Source organism: Lutra lutra, chromosome 11, assembly GCF_902655055.1.
Source record: "Lutra lutra chromosome 11, mLutLut1.2, whole genome shotgun sequence".
Classification (NCBI taxonomy): domain Eukaryota; kingdom Metazoa; phylum Chordata; class Mammalia; order Carnivora; family Mustelidae; genus Lutra; species Lutra lutra.
The window spans coordinates 38529067-38543473 of NC_062288.1; the positions used below are offsets into that span (position 1 = coordinate 38529067).

General features: G+C 37.2%; 1 protein-coding gene across 3 annotated transcripts in view; it reads right to left on the reverse strand.

Annotated features, from left to right (window-relative positions):
- The window catches only part of SGCE (sarcoglycan epsilon), a 67089-nt gene that overhangs the window by 15816 nt on the left and 36866 nt on the right, over positions 1–14407 (reverse strand). For all 3 annotated transcript variants that reach the window (XM_047695798.1, XM_047695797.1, XM_047695799.1), the window contains exons 5-6: positions 12662–12860; positions 2114–2276 (exon numbers count right to left, since the gene is read on the reverse strand). In XM_047695798.1, coding sequence (XP_047551754.1) covers positions 2114–2276; positions 12662–12860 — 362 coding nt within the window. The remainder of the gene's footprint in view (positions 1–2113; positions 2277–12661; positions 12861–14407) is intronic.

Sequence of the window (14407 nt, forward strand, 5' to 3'; positions counted from 1 at the left end):
AGAAGTCCTTAATTCTACCGTGTACATTTCTTGTTTCCTATGGTAAACTTCTAGAAAAGATGCTAACAAGCCATGAACTGGCAGACAACCAGGTGTGCAGGTATGGTTTCTAAGGTTAGTGAAAGACAAAAGAAAAATAAAATGAGAGACAATTTCTAAATGATTACAAACTTGATCTTTCTTTCTGCTGTTGAGCTGACAGAAGTGATGTGGGGGAAGGATAGCCCAAGGAACACATAACTCAGCCAATACTATAGTTTCATTAAATTCTAACCCAGAATAAAAAAAATGCACATTGGCACTATATTAATTTACCTCCACATTCCTTGAACTGTTTTACTGAGTTGTACTTAATTATGCTGCGGTTTTTATTGAAGGACACTGTAAAAATGTCAATGTGAAATTTGTCACTCCATTTGCCCCCCTGAACACCCTCCCCCCAAAATATGTTGGGGAGAATGATTCATGGCATTTCTCAGTATCCTTCCAAAAAATACCCACTTGAAAAATTTTGTCAAGAGTATAGTGCTAGTGAACCTTCATTTTCTGTGAAGGAATCAATGCTGTCTCTTTTAAGAAGGAGAACTAAGTAACTGATGAATTCCCTCTTTTAATCCTGGACACAGGAAGCTTATTGTCAAACTTGACCTTAGGCTTATTTTTTAAATAAAGTTCAGGTCCCAATCATCCATTTCTTTTCTATTTTATTTATTATGTTTATTGCTTCACTATTTCAGTTATACCTCCTGATATCTTCTGTGGTAAGATTTGACACATAAATAAATACATGTAAAATAAAAAATGAAAATCCCAGTACTGAAAAAAAAAAAAAAGAAAAAGAAAATCCCAGTACTCTTCCCATTTATAAAATCTCACCATAGAAACTAAAAGCTTCAAAGCATAAGTCATTTTTAAAACTTCAGAAATTAGGTCATATTCCTAAACATAAACAATTTATAGCACAAACACAAGTAAAATGGTGTTGTTAGGGCCGGCTGTCTGCTGACTCCCGTTACAGGTACCTACTCAAGTTATGACTACAGTCACTCAGTCTTTGGCATCCTTGTATGATTAGGACGATGATAGGAAGAGTAAGTTTTGCAAACTCAGCATTTATCTATAATACACATAAACCACAGCAGCTCAATATTTGTCTTGATTTAAGAAGACAAAGAAAGAAAATTATTTTCCTAAGACACAGTCACATCAAAAGAGGTGTCTAGGGCAAAGGGCCACAGGTGCATGTGTTACAAGATGAATAAAAGATCTCCTGTCCTGGGAGATCTGGGAAAGTTGCCTGCAGTTGGTTCTCCAAGCCATGAAGTGACAGTTGTGTTTATGTGTCAATAACTTTGTTTAAATGTCAACTTTAAACTTAGATCTAATTCATTCACCACCAATCATCAAGAGTTGACAGAAGTTAAATCTAAAGGTCACTAAAGAAGTAAAACAACTTACCAATCTTCCAGAAAGCAAAATCAAAAAATAATATAAATTTTATGTGAAATATTATATATATATATATATCAAGTGTATATGAAACCTTACCTACATTTTCTTAAGTTTTTTAGCATCCTAGTTAAAAAGTAATTTAGAAAGAGATATTTAATATTTATGGGGCTGTGGGTAAGATTCTAATTTTGTTCACTTGGAGTTTTTTGTTATTCCTTGAACTTGCCCTATAATTTGCATCTTTAGGACAGAAACTCATAGCACGCTTGCTTATTTTCAGATGTATTATGGCACCCCAGTCTCTCCTTCCAAGTGGGTAATGGCAGCATATTTGAGAATTTCTTAATACGTCACACGGACTCCATACTCTATCCTGGCTTAGCAACCACCTGGCTATCCAAGGGGGTCATTTGGACCACCTGCCAAGCTAATGCAGCCCCCAAAACTAATCAAGGGTAGACTGAGGACAAAAGTGGAGATACACTTTCCTAAATGGATGCACTGTCAACAAGCTTGCCAAATTCTTAAAGCCAAGGGAAGTCAATTGCGTTAACAAAGTAAACCCAGGATTTGTTCCTAAAAGCAATTCAGCTTTTAGTCAAATGTTAACTCCAGCCCCATCACTTCCAATTACATTTGCAAAAACAAAATAAAAACTCACCAATGAGATTTTGCACCAGTCAATGTAAAACTGAGTACGAAACTTTTTATCACATGTTATCACAGGCTCCATTTCTTGACTGCATCTCAATTGATTCTGTGGATTTTCAACTTCTCGTAAACAAGAAGAAAACGGTACATCGGCACCAACCATGACATAAACGCTGCAAAAATGTGAAACTCTCAGGTTATCCTTTGAGAAAATTGGAAACACTGAAAAACAATCTACCCTGAAAGCAGGATTTATCCTTTTGAATTGAGGGATTATCTAGAATCATCCCTAAGGTAGGGACCTGGGCTTTAAAAGCAGTGATTCATGTAGGAGCTGCCTTTCAGTCTTTCCTTTATTCAACCAATATTTACTGAGTGCTTTGGTGTTTCAGACATTCTCTTGATTCTAGTTAATTTCTAAAAAAAAAAAATTTTTTTCATCCTATTTACTTTAATTCAAAGTAAGCATGTGTCTGCCATATTGTGATTACTATGTTTTGTAGATGACTTTCCTTTAAAGATCACCCTTAAAGTAAATTATTTAGAAATAACACTATGACTAAAGCAATAAGTAATTGTAGGTAATGAATTTCACTTGATTTCATTTTAATAAGATGGGGAATTACATCTCCGGAGCTTTAGGCATTTAGCTATTTTGCCCAAGAGTTCTATCAGCTTTTCTACTGCACAACCCCCTACTGTTAGGTCTCCTACTACAAGGTCTCTCACTCTTTTATCTAAGAAGTCAATCTAAAGAAAAACTATTATTTGGTAAGCACAAATTAGGCAAGCAAAATTTATTTTCTTGGTGTGCATCTTAGTGATTAAGGGGAAAGAACTCTACTTAATTAGTCAGGAAGAGTTTCACACACACAAAAAAAGAAGTTAGTGATAATAGTATTGAAATAATCTTGAAGCAGCTCGAGAAAAGAGAATCTCATAGGTCTTTCAAAAGAAGAGAGAAAACCAGGATTACTCCAAATAAATGTTTCTTTTCCTAGTGACAATACTACAGCTACTTATGAAATAAATCCATCAAAATACCAGCTGTCTTCCTTGCATAAACTGACAAGCTGATCCTAAAATGTATATGGAAATTCAAGGAACCTAAAATAACCACAAAAAATTCTTGAAAACGACAAAGTTGGAAGACTCACAATTACTGATTTTAAAACTTACTACAAAGCAACAATAATCAGAACAATCAGCAATAGTAACCCAGCCTAAGGATAGACAAGTAGATCAACAGAATAAAATTCAAAGTCCAGGAATAAACTCTTACATGTAGTAAATTGATTTTTGTCACAAGTGCCAAGATAATTCAATGGAGGAAAGGACAGTCTTTAGAACAAATGGTCCTGACACAATAGGGTATCCACATGCAAAAGAATAAAGCTGGGCCCCTACCCCATACCATAGGAGAAAATTAACTCAAAATAGATGAGTGACTTAAATGTAAGAGCTGTTAAACTCTGAGGGAAAAAATGTATACATTTTCATGACCTTGAAATAGGCAGTAGTTTCTTAACTATGATACCAAAAGTTTCTGCAATAATAGAAAAAACTTGATGAGCTGGACTTTACCTAAATTAAAAATAGTGTGCTCCAAAGGTCACCATCAAGAAAGTGAAAAGGTAACCCATGAAATAAGAGAAATATTTGCAAATCATACATCTAATAAGGAAATTGCATCTACAATATGTAAGGGACTCTTACAACTCAATAACAAAAAGACAATCCAATTTAAAAATGGCAAGGGCCCTGAATAGACATTTCTCCAAAGAATTACACCAAGGTCCAATAAGTGCATGAAAAGATGTCCAACACCTTCAGCCCTCAGCAAAAGAGAAATCAAAACCACAATCAAAACTACTGTTTCACATCCATTAGGACGGCTATAAGAAAAAACACAGATAACAAGAAGCTCTGGAGAGGATGTGGAGAGACTGGAACTCTCCTCCTCTGCTGGTGGCAATGTCAAATGGTGCCTCTGCTTTAGAGAACAGTCTGGAAGTTCCTCAAATGGTTGAGTACAGAGTTACCATATGAACCAGCAACTTCACTCCTAAGTATGTACTTTAAGAGAAATGAAAATAGATGTCTATACGAAGACTTGTACGTGAGTGGTCATAGCAACAGTATTCACAGTAGTCAGAAAGTGGACACCATCTACATGCTCACTGATGAGCGAATAAGAGGTGGAACCTCCATACAACCAAATACCATAAAAACAATGAAGTACTGATACGTGCTACAAGAGGGGTGAACCCTGAAAACAATACTGTAGATAAGTGAAAGAAGTCAGTCACAAAAGACACATATGGTCTGATTCCATTCATATGAAATGTCCACAGCAAGCAAATTTATAAGGATAGCAAGTAAACAGTAGTTGCCTAGGGCTGGGGGGGTGGGGTGGGGAGTGGTGGTGGTGGTAAGTGGCTGCCAATGGGTATAGGATGGAGGAGTCGGGATGATATAAATATTCTAAAATTGATTGTGATAATGACTGCACAACTTTGTGAACAAGCTAAAATCCATTGAGTTACATACTTTAAATAGGTGAATTGTATAGTATATGAATTACATCTCAATAAATCTGTTATTTTTAAAACTGATAGTAAGTGAAAGTGTATCACAAAAATTCAAAGCTATGTCAACGTAAGTATGAACCCACACCTTGAGTTGACAACTGTGTCCCAGAGTTTGACTACACAAATTCATTTGGTTGTTCTTTATGTCAAATTTATATTTTGACTTGAGATTCATTGAAGGAACTTTTTTTTTCAAAAACTATGGTGCCTTCAGTAGATAAATAGTATATAATGGGCTAAAGCTAAAGAAGAAAATAAAAATAAAAATTTCAGAACAAAAGTATATATGAGAAACCACTGGTAAGGTATTTAGGTGATCAGTGAATATAAATATATTCCATTTAAAACAAGTTCTTAATTGTAAGCTTCACATAAAGTCAAATTCTATTCCCTTATTAACTGCCTAGCCAAGACCATATATCTCCTTAATAATTGTGACATTATACTTATAAATACAGAAATAAAATGAGTATTTTTACAACTGTTAACTTGCTTTAACATGACATTGATTTGCATTTACAATTAGTAAGATTTTAAATTAATTCACTTCGAGATAACATAAATGGGCTAGAGTTGTTTTTTTTTTAAATATTTTATTTATTTATTTGACAGAGATCACAAGCAGGCAGAGAGGCAGGCAGAGAGAGAGGAGGAAGCAGGCTCCCTGCTGAGCAGAGCGCCCGATGCAGGACTCGATCCCACGACACTGGGATCATGACCTGAGTCGAAGGCAGAGGCTTTAACCCACTGAGCCACCCAGGCACCCTGGGCTAGAGTTTTGATGCTTTGAAATGTTTTATTTTTTTCCTCAAATTATGAAAGCAATATAAAAACATTACATAAAACCTGGGATATAAAAGCAGAATTAATTTATATTACTAAGATAACTATCTTCATTTTCCAATGTACCTTGCAAAATGTTTTTCAAATGCATATATTCTAACCTAATTGCAATCATCTCCAAAATACAATTTTGTACCCTGCTTTTTTCCCTTAATGCATCATAAGCATTTTCCATATTGTACAGTCTTTGTAATTATAGATTTATGGCAATGTAATTTTTTAAGTGCACACAATTTATTCACAACTACTTCAGGGTCGGACATGTAAGTTGCTTCCAATTTTTTTTATGTTATAAATAATATTGCAAAGACTATCTCTGTGCAATTCTTTAATGTTACTATCTTAAAAGAGATGCCTAGAAGTAGAAACATTTTTATGACAGTTAACACATACTGCCAAATTACTTTCATCTCTCCTTGGATGATCCATAGGCTTCACAAACTTAATATGTTCCGAACTGAGCTCATCATCACCCCACCCCACCTTCACCTGTTCCTCCTTTTCCATCTTCTCTCCCGATGACTGGCATGGCCAGATGCTCAAGCACCATCATATTTGACTCCTGTCCTTCTTTCCACATATTCAATCTATCATCAGTCTCTGACATTTACCCCAAAAGAACTCTCCCATGCACCTGTCCACTTTGTTCCATCTCCCTTACACCCTAGTTCTGATCACCATTGCTTTCCACACGGCATGAAGCAACAGCCCCTTAAGGGTTCTCCTTGAACCCTTTCTTTCTCACCGTCCTCAGGGAGCCTATTTGAAGAATAAATGAGTGAATAAAAAGCATCAAATCAGTTTTAATTTTTTTTATTTTTTTAATGATTTTTTTAATTTTTTTTTTAAGATTTTATTTATTTGTTTGTCAGAGAGAGAGAAAGAGAGAGATAGATCACAAGTAGGCCGAGAGGCAGGCAGAGGCAGAGGGAGAAGCAGGTTCCCTGCCAAGCAAGGAGCCCGGTACGGGACTTGATCCCAGGACGCTGGGATCATGACCTGAGCCGAAGGCAGCCACTTAACCAACTGAGCCACCCAGGCGTCCCTTAAATCAGTTTTAAAACACAAGTCACTGTATATATATATATATATATATATATATATATATATATATATATATATTTTTTTTTTTTTTTTTTTTTTTTTTTTTTTAAAGAGAGAGAGAGATCACAAGTAGGCAGAGAGGCAGGCAGAGAGAGAGAGAGAGGTGTAAGCAGGCGCCCCACCGAGCAGAGAGCCTGATGCGGGGCTCGATCCCAGGACCCTGAGATCATGACCGGAGTGGAAGCCAGAGGCCTAACCCACTGAGTCACCCAGGTGCCCCAAGTCACTGTATATTTGAAAGTTGCTAAGAGAGTAGATCTTAGCTCTCATCACAAGAAAAAAATTGTAACTACATGAGGTGATGGATGTTAACCGAACTTATTATGGTAATTGTTTTGCAATATATACATATGTCAAATTATTATGTTGTACAACTTAAACTTGTACAATGCCATATGTCAATTATGTCTTCAGAATACTGAGAAAATCTGTAAGTTAATATATAAAATGCAAACAGACTACAAATGCCATGCTTGAGAGAAGGAGATATTAGATTTGCCTTGCAGGCTCAAAAAAAAAAAATGTGTATTTATTGTTTCTTTTGTAGAGCCAGAAAGTTTCAACAAGATGGCTTTTAAAAAAAATGTTGTATGTGGCTGTGAATAATAACCTAACGGATGCACACTAAAATCACATTTTTCATGATCTGTTCTCCTTTTTTTCATAATCTGTTCTCCCTTTAGCTAGCTTCTTGACATGAAGAAACTTAAAATTTTTATAAAGTGAAATGAAGGTGATTGTTATCTTTATGACCTTAGCCACGTGTTTTCAAACTTTCAAAGGTGTAAACAGATGAGATGGGAACGTGCTGCTGAGTTCAAGGCTCTCAAGCAACGTTGACGGAACATGGTGCCTCAGACCCCCAAGAATTAATTCACACGGGTGGAATTTGTTCCTTACGAAGGAGTCTTTTCTTCCAGTTTGAACAATTCAACTTCCCCTGAGGTAGAACACATTCATTGTGGCCTTTACACATACAATGTTGAAAACTAAGTAACAGGTTAGGAAAAAAAAGATTAAGTCAAGACTCTGCCTTTTTTAGCCAGATCTCTGCCAGATCAATGGATCCAATGATTGCATATTTGACCTAATTGTCCAAGCAACGAATGTGGTTGATTCTTGATTTTGTGGAGATAAAAGACAGTTTAGAGAAGAATGTGTCCACGTGTTACCTGTTGCCTGGGAACAGTTGAGCTCTTAGAAGAAAATGCACTAAGATTCCTGCCCTCTGTCTCCCACACCACTTCTGTGCATATCTGCGATCAATCAACCAAAGGTAAAATGAAAAATAAAGAATAAGTTAAACTAAATAAAAGATCGAATGCAGAATTAAAAAAGAAAAGAGAGGACAGTTCTAGACTCTAGTTCTGCTACTTGCTTGCTCCTCTTCCTTGGAGAAGGAATACATTATTCGAAGAGGGAACTGGCTTGCAAGGGTCAGACCCTTCTAGTTTGTGTATGTGTGTGTGTGTGTGTGAGAGAGAGAGAGAGAGAGAGAGAGATAGGGAAAGATCTTCCTGCTTGTAGAAAGGAGGCATTTGGGTTTGGTCTACTCTTTCAACCATGTGCTATTTTCTGCAAATGTCCCTAATGCTTTGGAATAAAATCCGAACAATTCTTCCTTACGCAAGGCCTTACCTGGTCTGGGGTTTGCCTCCTTTTTAACTACCACTTCTGGATCCCTGTCCCCCAAACCCATAGGAAATAGGTTTCCAAATCCATCAGGCTTCCTCCTACCTCAGGGCTTTTGCCCAAGCTGAACCCTCTATATAGAATCTCTCTTCGTTATTTTTTGAGCAAATTAATTTGTATGCTTGAAACTCAGATCTTTACCTCCTCTATGAACCTTTTCCAGGCATGGACCTGAAGTGAGGAAGAAACACTCCGCGAATACCTCGACAATTGTATGTACTACACGGCTTTTTAATTATCCAATTACCTGTCTGGTCAATTGTTTTTTAAATCACTGTACCACAAAGATTAATATACTACTCCCCAATAAAAATACTTGATATGTGAATCTATGTGTAGAACACAGAATAGAGTTTAGACATATAGTCACACTGATTTCATGTATCGGTTTATTTTTATACTTTTATAAGTGGATTTATATGGGGGCGCCTGGGTGGCTCAGTGGGTACAAGCCTCTGCCTTCAGCTCAGGTCATGATCCCAGGGTCCTGGGATCAAGCTTCGCGTCGGGCTCTCTGCTCAGTGGGGAGCCTGCTTCCCTTCCTCTCTCTCTGCCTGCCTCTCTGCCTGCTCATGATCTCTGTCTGTCAAATAAATAAATAATCTTTTTTTAAAAAGTGGATTTATACAGGCTTCCAATTTTTACATTATTAAAGGCTCTTTTTAGAAGTTCCTATCCTATATCACCACCCTTCCATAAAAGAATATTTGCACCAGAAGTGTAGGAGGAAAGTTCTTTAAGAATAAAGGCCAATCTTATAAGTCACCAAACACGGGGGCAAATTCAGCAGAGCACTACGGCCTGGCCCAGGATCATGACCCTGCATCAGAGCAGTATTTGGCATCCACTGACTTACATTCTCTTCCTCAAGTTTAATTTGTCACTGAGGACTTTATAGAGCAGAAAGCAAACAATTAATTAGAGGGAGCATTTTGTGAGATTGTCTAACAAATAAACGAGGATTCTCTTTGCTGATTGAGGCTAGATCCACACGCTTTGGTAACCAGAGGAAATCGTGGCAGGTTTGACAATCTCTTATGAAAAGTGAGTATATTCTTTAATCCTCACACCCCATCATTCCCTTCATAGCCGCCGTTTACACCACATCACTCACCCCGGCTTGGCGACGATGCCGTGCCTAGAATGAAACATGAACCTGCTCCTCTTTCCACCGGCTTCATCCCAGGCTAAATGCAGCCACCCGTCCTTAGCCTCTGGCAGAGTCTCTAGAGCAAGAGCAGCACTGAGACCGCACCCAGAGGGAGCACAGTTGCTGGGGTTATGGGTCTGGCAGGGGAAGGCCAATCTTTTCAGGAGGCTCAGCCTTTCTTTGCAGGAGCTTACTGACTTTGAAGTAAATCTTTCTAATTGTTTTCTGTTAGATTTAGGAGAAGTCTGAAGGCTGTCAGTGAGTGCAGAGGTAAACGAACGCACGTGAGGAAGGGATGAGGACGTGGGATGCTACAGACTGGGCTCCTGATGATGGACACTGAATGGTCCCTTGGGCTGGGGAAGGCCAGGGCACCCTCTCGGATGGTCTACCACTGAGAGTTTCTCCTATTCATCTGCTGTGTGTTTGACTACATAGATCAACTATGGAAAAAATCTTCATTTAGGAGACTGTGGCCTCCATGAGTGATAGGAGATAAACTCATGGAGGTTTTATTCATTTGTTTTTTTTATCAGAGACCTGAGACTTTTGTTACTGAATGTTAAGCAGGATACTCTGTCAGGTGTTCAATTAATACCTTGGAAGCATATGATAACCTTTCAAAATAAAATCTTAGAAAAGAGAGGGATGGAATTCCTTGGCTATGTCTGACTGTAGCTTTTTATTTTCTTCAAGATTTCATTTTAAAAAGGGATTTATAGCCCACGTTATTTTCAAAACAAAGTAGGGAGACAGAAGTTTATTAAGGAAATGAAGTATTATGATATACATCCACAAAAAGAAAGCATGACACAAGAGATTAGTTAGCCAAGCACAGCATTTTGTTTCTAAGTTTAAGGCGATAGGGCAAAAAGTTAGTTTTGTTACCATGGCATTAGATAACAACTGAAGGAAATGTGCAAAATCATTCGTGGGGACAATTTTTTTTTCTTCTGGAACTATACTCAAGTATGATCTTGTTTCATTGGTGTTCATATAGGGACATTGAAGCAGTAGGTTGGTATTGGGTACAATTTATAGAAATGCTATTTTAAAAGACTTATCATATGAATACTTTGTAAAGGTTACGGCTTAACATTAAATTAAAACTCATGGAAAGCATTTCAAGTTGGGAAGGGATCTGAGACAACAGGGTCCAAATAAATGCCATGGGACTGACTCTCTCAAATATCTGACAGCACATGCCGCCCTCTAGCAGGTGCTGGGGGATCAGCTAATGACCGAATTCTTTCTTTAGCAAGTACTTGGAGGACAAAAATTTTGTTCTTAATTTAGAGTCGCATGCTCAGGCCCAGCCCTCGACTCAAAGATTCAGAATCTCTAGGGGGAAGCAGAAGCCAGGAACCAACCAACCTACCTACCTATCTATGTATCTATCTATCTATATTTTGTAACTACTGGGTGTGGAGCCCAACGCAGTCTTGAACTCACAACCTTGAGATCAAGACCTGAGCTGAGATGAAGACCGGATACTTAACCGATTTATTTTATTTATTTATTTATTTATTTATTTATTTAATAGATAATTATATATGATAACTTATCTATATAAACATATTATAAATTAATATATTATAGATTATATTATAGACCATAGATAGGCAGCCATAGCTATATTTTTATAAAAGCACTACTGGCAATTTTTAGGCAAGACATGGTTGGGAAGCCCTGTTTTAGGTCAGAGTCTGGTTTTGAGAGTTGTTTAGTTCAACTGTCTCTAAAAGGGACTCTGTGGGTGCAGCCTGTGTGACAGAATAGGGAAGAGGAAGCCCAGAAGAGAGCACAATAAGACAGAACTCTACCAGTGCCTGGTTTTCAGGCTGCTCTCCTCCACCATCTTTTGGTCATTGTTTTAATAATCATCGTGGAACATATGACTTTAAGAAACTATTGAAAAGACTTCATATTGGGAGAATGTTTTCAGGGGAGATTCCCTGTTCGTCATTTCCCACAGTTCTGCTTTAATTACTCAGTGGGACAGAGACTCATGTTGGAAAGCTGAAGTAAAGATAAATGTAAGCTCTAAAATTATTTTTTCATATAGAAAACCAACCAACAGATAGACCAAGAGATAAAGCAACTCTTTTTCTCAAAGCACTTCTATGCGTGCTTGACTGACTTCAAAATCCATTACTGTAACATACAAGCTACAATTTAATTCTGAAATTTGTAAGTTGGACTTCACAGCTCACTGCTTATCCCTTATCCCTCTTCTGCGTACTCTCTCATACTTCATCTATGTCTGTTTGTGATATCTTCCCTCATTTCCAACACAGTTCTCCTTTAACGCTGCCCTTAAATTTAATTCTTATTAATCCAGGTACTCTAGATGTCATCTGTATAAAAATGTTCCCATGTACATGGACAAAGGAGGGATTGGAAAAGGATGTGCCATATAAACTGTGATTTATTCTGTATTCCATATATGTATAGGGTTAAAAAAATGGCAGATCTGCTTCAACCTACATGTTAAAAATTAAAGATCAAAGTTTGATTCGACATTGACATTCAATCCTCTCAATGTACCCAGGCATAAAAAGTGTTTCTTAAACCCTACAAGGGTCAATACTTTGTAAGGCATGAGAACACACAAATCCCTCTCAAACGTATGGAGTAGAAAAAAGTACCCCTTGGAGCAAAGGGGGAAATCGAGGCACAGGGGAGTGCAGCATTTGCCCAATGTCACCCAGCCCATGAGTGACAAGGCCAGGCTTCAGGAATAGGTTTCAAATCCACTCCAGCCATCCGTCACCGGCACATGGTGGAAAGAATGTTAAAGGCGAAGAAATAGTTTCCTAGAATAAAGTTACAGCAGCCTGAGTATCCTGCAGCTGATAACTGGGGCATCAATTTCCTTTGAAATGCAGGGCCCTAAATAATCAGCTTCTCTAAGGAAGTACAAAAGACTCAGTGCTATAATTTATGATGCTGATCCTGATCTACAATTAGAATTCAGAGGACCTGGGACGTCAGATATAAAGAACCATTAATATAATCTCTTTGTCAATATAGAAAATTGCTAGTGTTCCCCTATCTTTACAACACCTACTTCTTATTAAAAAGAATGCAATAGGCCATCTTCCATCTATAATAAATTTGATAAGACCACCAGAGTTCAAAATGCATATTTAAGGGAATGAGATAAAGGTCTGCTTACCCCTCCTTCATGTCATTAATGGGAAGCGGAACTCTGCCGCCTCTGTCCAGGGCCGACGTGATGTTTATGGCGTTCAGACGCTCTGGCTGCCACACGTTCTTCACTGCCCCAAGAAAGTCTCCAAGAACCTCACTGGCCAACATTTCTTCTACATTCATGTTTTTAATGAAGAATTCTGCTTGGTATGGTAACGGGAAGTCTAATTTTGGTGAAAAAGGGTATGCATATCTTTAATGAAGTTGTCTTTTGAAAGAGAAACAACAAAACAATTCGAGATTTGTTGATCTCTGTCACAATCCTGGCTTTGGGGAACACTATTAATATTGACTTTAAAGGCTTTCTGTACAACAGAGGATATAAAAACATAACATACATTCGACACAAAATTTTACCTACAGTGTAATCAAATCCAAGGGATAGTGGGCAATTTATAATTATAGGATTTAGCCACAAAAGAAAAAACTGACAAATCTGTCTCCATTTTGCCAGTGACCTGTCAGTCTCCTCCTCTGCCAAGGTACCCAGGTAGAAGCATTTCCAGAACCCTCCATGGGTAGGGACAATATTTTGTATTCATAGTGTTTTCAAATTGACAGATCTTGTTTCAAGGACATTGTCTTATTTAATTGTTACAACCTTAGGTAGTGCTATGTTCATTTGAACAGAGGAGAAAGTTGAGACGCAGAGCAACATCCTTCCCAAATAGAGAAGTCTTATTTCTTACAAAATATCTGTAATTACTTGTGAGTTGTTTATGTATAATTTGAAATACCTTCTTTTTAATCTGCAATATTACTGATCTTTTTAGAGCATACTAAAACACTACTTTTAGAGCATGCTAAAACAAACTATGTTCCAAAAGAAATCTGAAATCACAATAATTTCACCCTTTTGATCACTTCATCATTAAATATTCTAGAGAATTATATTTTTAATTTCCCACAAAATTCCACATCTCACGTTATTAGAGATTTAGCTTTTTTCCTCTTCAGTATATCATCAAACTTTCCCTCTAAAGATTTTAAAATTAATATTTATTTTAAAGTAACCAATGTCCAATTCAGACTCTGGGTATAACAAAGTAGGATGGAAAGAAACAATTTACAGTTGAACCTTGAGCAACAGAGTTGGAACTATGTGGGTCCGCCTATATGTAGTTTTTTTTATATAATGCAGTACTGTAAATGTATCTTCTCTTAGGATTTTCTTAAATTTTCTTTTCTCTAGATCACTTTGGTATAAGAATACAGTATATAATATACATGTAACATACAAAATTAGACTTATTTATGTCATCATCGGTAAGACTTCTGGTCAACAGTAATCTATTAGTAGTTAAGTTTTTTGGGAACTAAAAGTTATACACAGATTTTCAACTGTTCACGGTCAGCACCCCTACCCCTGCATTGTTCAAAGCTCATTTGTATTTCAGTTTCTCAAATGTTACTCTTTAATTAAAAAAAAAAATCATTTCCTACATTCTGATTGTTCTATTAAGGAATGGCTTTGTTTCTTTAATAATATTTCCATAATAATAAAGGCTACCTTTTTTAGAATACTTACCATGAGGTGGGCCAAGCTAAAGGGATTGCGATGAATCATCCCATTTAATACTCACAACCCGAAGGTGAGTCGGTACTCGCCCTGTACTTTCAGAGGAAGAACCGATCGGTAGAGGGGCCCAGGATTTTACCATCATTTGAACTTGCCTCAGATGAGTTTTATCTAAGCTAAAGGGGACTGTAT